General features: G+C 51.5%; 1 protein-coding gene across 1 annotated transcript; it reads left to right on the top strand.

Annotated features, from left to right (window-relative positions):
- Positions 1-929: 929 nt before the first annotated feature.
- LOC104278932 (GRB2-associated-binding protein 2-like) lies at positions 930-7,961 on the top strand (the record flags this gene model as incomplete). The annotated part of the gene is made up of 6 exons (XM_009876060.1): positions 930-1,024; positions 1,756-2,038; positions 2,654-2,744; positions 4,958-5,060; positions 5,912-6,037; positions 7,816-7,961. Coding segments are annotated over 6 exons (842 nt in total), but the record flags the coding sequence as incomplete, so codon positions are not given.
- Between the last annotated feature and the right edge of the window lie 583 nt (positions 7,962-8,544).

The raw sequence follows: 8,544 nt of genomic DNA, 5'->3' as shown, positions 1-8,544 counted from the left end.
TGGGGTTGGGGCGGTAGAGCTGGGAGGCTGTTGGCATCAACCAAGGGGCTGAGCACAAAGAAGGTCTCCCTGGTGGAGATCTGGCCCTGCTTTTCGCATGCAGTGGGCATGCGGAGGCGTCCCCGGGGCTCTGCCCGCTTGAGTGGCTCAACTGGCTCTTGAGTGTTTTGTGCCTTGAACCAAAGCCCCAGATCTGCTTGCCTGCGCAGCCCCTCACCGGATTTTGGTGATTGGGGCCATTTTTAGCTTGCTTTTAGTTCCGTTCATAACCAGGGTTATCAGCTCACCAGGCAGGGACGCAATTTTGCACATCTCTAAGACCTGACAACACCCAGTGCAGCGGAACTGCCCTTCCCGTTGGCCATGGATGGGCCGTGGATGATCGTGTCCTTTCCAAACCATGTGCCCATGATGAGATGGCTGCAAAGTCACTTAAAAGAGGTGGTTGGAGAGGAAACATTCTCTGAATTATACATGTAGCTCCCTGAAAGGTCTCTTCCCTCTCCCTCTCCCTAAATATACCAACAATTAGGCTGAGATCAGAGCCACGCTCAGCAGTAGAGCAGTCTAAGGGCTTAGTACCTCATCCTCACCCCACCAGACCTTATGTCTGCCGGCAGAGCTCTCCCAGAGCTCTCCCTTAACCCAGTTTTGTCACCACGATCAACCTTATCTGACGTCTTCACCCCTGGGATTTTGCAGCACTTTGACAGAACCGGGTTAGGTCCGTGCCCTCGTGTTGGCACGTCAGAGAGATGCTAACGGGGAGGGAGCGCAGCAGGGAGTCTGTGACGGCCTAAAATCCACGTCTTCCCACCAGCATCTCCATCACCAAGAATAGACAACCACCCTCCCATCACCTGAATTTTGTTTTCAGAGGCCTCTTTTATCCCTGGTTGCACGTTGTGCATTTTGTGGTTGTGTTGCAGCTTCTTCTTGCGAGACGTACGAATACCCCCAGCACGGAGGAGGCAGCGCGGTGCAGTCCATCGAGTCGATGAACGACGGGTACAACTCCTACCTGGTGAGTTGGCCTTGGTGCTGGTGACCACGCTGTAGGCAGTGTTTGCACCTTAGAGATTCAGAGCCCAGGTGGGACCTCACAGCCCTGTCCTGCAGAGCTAAGTCAGGAAAAGACAGGGTTTATTACTGATTTCGGTTAAAACTGTGGTGGCCTGCAGGGGAGAGATGGAGGGACAACCACTTAGCCCAGCAGCTCATGCAGAGCTTTGCTTAGGTTCTTCTACAGAGTGTGTCTGCCTGGAGTTTTGACGCCAAAAAACTGCCTAGGAGTTTGGCTTCTCCAAAGCCTGGGACGCTGCTGAGCTGAGTTTTGACTTGCGGCCAGAACAGCCTCTTTTATGCACTTTCTAAGGTTTTCTGAGCTGGAAGTGACATTAAAGCAGCCTTTCATCTTGCATTTTAGTCATGGCCAGAGCCCAGGGAAAAATGACTTTCCAGGTTAAGCATGCTTCTGCAGCTCACTCTGGCCATGGGAAGAAGCTCAAGCCTAGGCAATTGAGACCTTTCCCTGCACTCAGGATGTCACGTCTTGCAAACCGTGGAGGTTCACCTCTTGGTGAAAACTGATGGCTGAGGAGGAGATGGACCATCTCTTCCCTCTGTGCTGAGATTTTAGAGCTGGTCCTACCTCATGCGTGTGCCCAGCGATGATGAGATGAAGGGTTTGTAGTGGGATGGGGCTGTTGCGAAGGGTCTGATGCTCACAGCACGTCCTCCCACTTGTACCCCCAGCAAGCCAAGGCGGCGGTGGCCCGCTCCCACAGCACCGACTCCGAGGACAACTATGTCCCCATGAACCCGGGTTCCTCGCCCCTGATCCACACTGAGAAAGCCAACGACAACGCCCAGAATCTCTACATCCCCATGAGCCCTGGACCGCATCACTTTGACCTGGTGGGGTTGTCCTCAGCCACCCTCCCCGTGCATAAAGGAGGAGCCATGGCCCAGTGCCACAGACGGTTGAGTGAAATCCAGCCCCCGCCAGTCAACCGCAACCTCAAACCTGACCGGAAAGGTAAGAACGGTTATTTGTGGGCACATCTTTCCAGGAACACTTCTATTCTTGTAATACTTTGGACTACAGCCGTCATCTCATGCACACTCAGTGAAGTTCTATGGGAGGTGGGCTTTGCTACCCCCAGCAGACCTTCAGATTTTCTCCATCCCCTTCCTCTTTGAGAACCGTAGTGCAGATGCAGCTTTCATGGGGCTTGAAGAGTCCATCTCCAGCCCTTGCTGGCCTTTGCAGGAGTTCCATGTCACAGGCAGGATCTCACCCCACTTGCATTCACCCCTCTCTACGCTCCACTCCAAAGCCTCTGGGTTGTCTTCAGATGACCAAAGTTTCTCTTACTTTTTCCTAGATCAGAGACCTGTCCAACCTGACCCTGAATGTTTCCAGAGATGGGACATCCACCACCCCTTTGGGCAACCTTGTCACCTAGTCCTGGTGTAAATGAGTGCAGGGATTTCACTTGGGGGTGTTTGTCACCAGCAGGGAGGGCTGGGGGGCTGATGAGCAGAAAGGGAAGCAGCCACCAATTTGTGGGGGACCCTCTCATGCCAGTCACAGGCTCTGAAGTGTAGGAACCTCTAAAAGTCTCTGAATAAAGGCTTTTCCTCTCCCCAGCAAAGCCATCGCCACTGGACCTGAGGAGCAACACTGTCATCGATGAGCTTCCCTTCAAATCCCCCGTCACGAAATCCTGGTCCAGGCCAACGTGAGTGATGGGGGGAGTTGAATTTGGGCTTCGCCCTGACAGCAGATCTCTGGTCCCGCTCTCACCAGTGTCCACACTGTCACCTCAGCCATGGACTGAACATCTCTGGATGAGTGGAAGGGAGATGTGATCCAACATTTGGCCTCTGCTCACTGCAGAGGGTTTTTTTTCTGCCTCACCATCTCTCTTTGTTGGATCGTGGGTTGTCTTGAATCAAGCTAGAATTGAGCCCAGATTTTGGATGCAGATCCAAATTTCCCCAAAAAGCTGTCCAATCCCTTGTGCTCTGTGTCAATTTTAGAAACAGGAGCTGTAAAGCTGGGTCATGCCATGCAAACGCTTGCACTGGGGTGAAAGTCCACCTTGCCCCACACTCTACCCCCATCAGGGACCAGCAGGAGCTCTCTAGGAAAGAGAGGCACTTATGGAGTAATTCTTTCCTAAAATATCCTGCCAGGCCATGGCGATTCAGAGCTTGGGGGTTTCCTTGATCAAATCATGGCCAGGCTTAGGACCCGGATCAGATGCCGATGAAGCAGAGGGGCTCCTGTCTTGGGCTCCTCATGAACATAGTCAAGTGTTGTAAGAGTCGTATTCCCCACATCACAGGACGATAAATTCGCTTGGGTGGGGACTTCACATGAAAGCCCAGCATGTGGCCGAGCAGCTAATTAAGATCCCTTGAAGGCATTTCCTATTTCTGGGATCTGACAGCTCCTGGAGAGCTGTGGCTCTAACACAGGACCTGTGGTTCACCGTGACTCACGGCCCAGCTGAGCCACCCCGACTCAGCCGCACTGGGGGCTCAGGGTGGGATTTCACATCCAGCTCTTCCCCAAAATCACAGGGTCTGACCAAGCTGTGTTTTGGTTGCCTTGAAAGCAAAGACTTAGCCTGAAGGAAGCCCGCAAAAAACAAAACCGAAGCGCTTCAGGGCGAAGTCTGACGGCCAAAAATAACAAGATTCACGTAGTTCCAGCTCTGCTGGTGATTCTTGCCCTGATGTTGTCCAACGAGAGGCAGAAGCGGAGCCTGGCTGCTGTGACGCCTGGGATAAATTGGATTGAGCAGAGACCGACTGCAAGGCATGAGTGCCGTGTCCCGAAATCACAGCACCAGCTTTGATTGACGAGACGCCCAACCCCGGGAGGAGCTAATGGATTTTTCCCTTATCAGCTGCTCACATGACCCTGCCTTCACTGCAAGGCAACAAACAGCTTTTTAAGACTCGAGCTTTAATGCCGGGCGCTGATTGCATTATGTTACTCCGTATAATTGGATCTGGTCAGCTGAAAGCAAGACAATGCCTCCGAGGTCTTTTTGTTTTCTGGCAAAAAAATTTGGTAGAGCCCTGCACAGTAAACAAATCCTGGAGCTGCAGTGAAGCTGCTGGTGAGAAGCTCTCCCGAGTCTGGCCCAGCATCTTCCAGAATTAAATATTTCCTGGGAGATAAAAGAGTTTGTGGAGCCTGATTTATGTAGCTGGTAGCTGTCTCAGCTGATAGCTGAGAGCTATGGGTACATAGCAAGGAAAGTGCTATTAAAAAGTCCTAGAAAGGAAAAAAATCAAGACCAAACCCAGTGATTTCTGAACCATGGACAGGTCAGGTTAGGAGAACCTCAATGCCCCAGCTCTTCTTCATGCCCAGGCCCCAGACCTAAACATGGTGATGTTCGGAGGCATCAGGTGCTGCCTACTCCCACCCCTCCTTGGCAAATGGACAAGCAGCCCCTGCAACCATCACAGAGTCACAGAATGATTGAGGTTGGAAAAGATCTCTAAATCATCTATTCCAACCGCCTACCCAACAATACTGTCACCACTAAACCATGTGCCCAAGTGCCACGTTTACACATTTTTTGACACCTCCAGGGATGGGGACTCCATCTCTGCCCTGGGCAGCCTGTTTTCCAATGCTTCCACTCTTTCAGTAAAGAAATTTTTCCTTATTTCCAATCTAAACCTCCCCTGGTGCAACTTGAGGCCGTTTCCTCTTGTCCTGTCATTAGGAACTTGGGAGAAGAGACCAGCACCCACCTCTCTTCAACCTCCTTTCAGGGAGTTGTAGAGGAGCAGTGAGATCTCTCCTCAGCCTCCTCTTCTCCAGACTAAACCACCCTGGCTCCCTTGGCCTCTCTTCACAATACTTGTTCTCTAGACCCCTCTCCAGCTTGGTTGCTCGTTGCTAAAGCATCGACCCTTCTCCTTACAGCCCGACCTTCAACGCCGGCTCTTTGCAATACTGTCGCCCCGTCTCCTCCCAGAGCATCACCAGCACTGACTCGGGAGACAGCGAGGAGAACTACGTGGCCATGGTAAGGAGACGTCTACAGTCCACATGTCAGGTCCTGGTAGGACGTGGACGTTCCCCACTTCTGCAAACACATTCCTGGCTTGTGACACAGAGCTGCTCCGGTAGCTCCACGTGGTGTAAATCCTTATGGACATCCCTCCAGGCACAAAACGATGGGTTTTGTCCCTAAAATGACACATCCCACTGATGTTTTAACTGTATATGAGATCAGGAGCATGTATCACCTGGAATTAAGACAGGATAAAAACATCTACCGCCTGTCACAGTCTATTTTCCTAATTTCAGTTGATTTTTTTCAGTGTGTTGTTTGTTGGGGTTTTTATTTTTCCCCCTGACGTCACGTTTGTGTGGAGGGCAGGGGCTATCGGAGCAGCCGCAGGGAGTGGTGCTGCTTACAGGGAGGGGATTTTTGTCTCTCTTGGCAAAGCTGTTGGCCTGAAGCATATTTTCGAGGCTGTGTAACTAAAGGGGTAGAGGAAAGCTGCGCTCTCCGTAGTGCGGGCGAGACTCCTGGACGTCCCAGAGCTGAGGCGTGGTTCCTGGGAAATGCCGAAGCCCACAGCTTATGTCAGGCATGTGAATAAAATCAGCACAGCAGAAATGCTCCGATACATGAAATTAAGAGTGTGAGCTTGAAGTATTTGTTAGCACAATCTATCTGATCCCCCAACAGCTCTGCAACCCCCGCTCAGAGGCAGGGGCGCAAATACGCAGGCTGGGACCTCTCTCAGAAGTGCCACCAAGGCATTTCGTTGCCAGATTTGTGTTAACTCCATTGTTTGTTTGTTTGTTTGTTTTTCCCTTCTTCCCATTTTAACCCTTGTTATCTCTCCTGTCTCTTCCCTGCATTAGCAAAACCCCATTTCTGCTTCTCCTGTTCCTAGTGGCACCAACAGCCCAGCGCCTAAAAAGAGTTTGGGGAGTGTGGATTATCTGGCCCTGGACTTCCAGCCAAGCTCGCCAGGGCCACACAGAAAGGTACGGAGCATTTTATAGACTTCTGATTAAATATGGTGCATTTTTAATTTTTTTTTTAATTCCACATTGGCAACGGCATGGTCTGAAGCCTTGGGCAGGGTTGGTGAGGGACACTCAGAGGTGCGACGTTTCTTGCAGGAAGGGTTAGCAGAAGTGCAGGGGTTCAGAGGTGCTGGTGAGAACAGAAATTCAGCTGAAGATTATCTATTCAAAAGTCGTCAGGAGGTACCCCAAGAAGTATCAGGAACTTTTTTTTCTCCTCCTGCAGAACAACACGTCCTTGGGTTTCCCACCTGAGATACTTGGAGGAGCTCATTCAGAAAACGCTGGGTGCCTGTCTCCTACCAGTTGGGTGCTTTTAGGGGGTGCCATTTGAGCAGGGAGAGTACAAAGTGCTTTCAGAAATCAAAGCTGATGTTTAAAAGCTGGATTATATTGATCAAACTATTGGCTGCCGAGAAAGAGCCATGAGGAGAAGATGGGTCGGGAATGGGATGTCTCAGCCAAGCTTCACATGGAAATACAGAAGGGGAAGCTCCTAAAGACCCAGATGTTGGTGACTTTTCTCCAGGTTCGCATGTGGGGGAAAACAAACGTCACCTTAAAGCGAATCGTAGGAGGACAGGGCAAGGAAGGACTTCAGGGTGTCCCCACAGCCAAAGGAAACTGTCTCTCCCTGAGGTGACAGAACGAGGCTTAAAAGTCTCCTGTGATGGAGCTTTCACAAACTCCCGAGCAAGGTCACGGACCAAGATGAAGAGGACACCCAGGGGTTACACGGTGGGCTGGGGAGGGACAAAAAGCAGGTCGTGGTGCGTGTCACCCCAAGCAAAGCAGCAGCTGAGCGAGGGGACGGTGAAGGACAAGGCATTGTCTAAACCTTTGTGGGAACCACCTGCGAGTTGGTCTCAACTTTCCCCACGTGTAGCCTGATCTAGTCGAGAGATGGCGTCCCTGGCGACAGGGAGGCTGGATTAAATGATCTCTTAAGATCCCTTCCAGCCTGGGCCCTTCTATGGCTCTATGATTCGCCTGGTTTCCAGGCAAAGCATCCCACTGGCCAGGTCTGCCCATTATTTGACGGTTGTCCCTTGATTGTTTCTTTCTGCCCAACAATATTTCTGCAGGAATTGCTGATTTAAATTATATCCCAACCTGGAAAGGTGATTTTATACCATTAAAACAAATCACCTGGCTCCAGCTGCAAGCAGCTGGGGGTCCTCTGATGCACTGACACTCTGTTGTAGTCAAAGTTCCAGGACTCAAGAAACTATGGAAAAAAGTATCTCCTTCTTCCTCAGCAGGTCTCCTGGGTGAACCTACCAACATAGCTGGTGTTTTGGGGATGAACACAATCTAGGTGTGTAGAGTCACCAGTGCTAAGACAGATGGAGCTGGGATTTTTAGGTGTGTCTGTGAGGGTTCTTGAGCTCTTCACAAGAAAACGAGCAAGATGCAACGTTGAATTTGCGACATGAGCAGTTAGATACCACGATCACCATCAAATGTTTGTGTCCCAGAGCTGGTGGGAAGGTAGAGACCCAGGTGCAGTTTCTACCCTCCCATTGCACAGCAGTCTCGTGTGAGCAGGATGTAGAGCAGAGTGAAAACCTTCCTCCAAGGGGAAGAGGTTAGAGGGAGGGTGATGAGCTGTGGAGCCTGCAAGGAAGTTGGGGAGGTGCTGGTGGGCTCGCGGTGCCCACGGTGCTGCCGGGGGAAGGGGCGAGAGGGAAGAGCAGGGAGCTGATGAGTGGTGGCCGTGTTTCTCCTCCCCGCAGCCCTCCACCTCGTCGGTCGCCTCGGACGAGAAGGTTGATTACGTGCAGGTGGACAAGGAGAAGACGCAGGCGCTGCAGAGCACCATGCAGGAGTGGACGGACGTGCGGCAGTCCTCGGAGCCCACCAAGAGCGCAAAGCAGTAGCGCCCAGGGAAGGTTTTCTGCAGCCAACTGCCCTTGGGCTGGGTTTCTAAGACTTGTCTGTGGAGGGGGTCTTCATTGTTTTCGTGGTGTTTTTTTTCTTTTAAGACAAAAGAAAACTTAATTTCAGGGGAAGACTTGGCGGATACTGTTTGCCAGTGACAAAGACCAACTGTGCTCGGCAGCTGGGTTTGCGCTTTAGCTGCTGGATGCAAGAACTTCGACTTAGCAATACCAGGTTTCACCCTACACGTCTCTTGCTTACAGCTATTAAAGCCACCTTGTATGTGCTAACACCGCGCCATCTCTCCCCGTCTTCTTCCATACCGGATCCCCAAACCATGCCAGGCAGGTTTGCAGCATCTCTCCTAGGACAGCTCTGATTCCCCACTCCTTATGGCTGCTCTCTTGTCTGCCTCCTCCCAAAACTGAGCAAGGACCTTTTGAAATCACTTTTGTTGTCCCATCCCTTGTAAATAATACGTTCAAAACGTCTGAGGGCTACCCTCCTCCTGGAGAGCCCCCACGTTTTCGGTTGTGGTTGTTAACCTTCAGGAGCTTGAAGAGCATCCAGGCCGCCCCACTGAA

Source organism: Apaloderma vittatum, unplaced genomic scaffold (assembly GCF_000703405.1).
Source record: "Apaloderma vittatum isolate BGI_N311 unplaced genomic scaffold, ASM70340v1 scaffold24859, whole genome shotgun sequence".
NCBI lineage: Eukaryota > Metazoa > Chordata > Aves > Trogoniformes > Trogonidae > Apaloderma > Apaloderma vittatum.
This window is presented reverse-complemented; position numbering and strand designations above follow the sequence as displayed.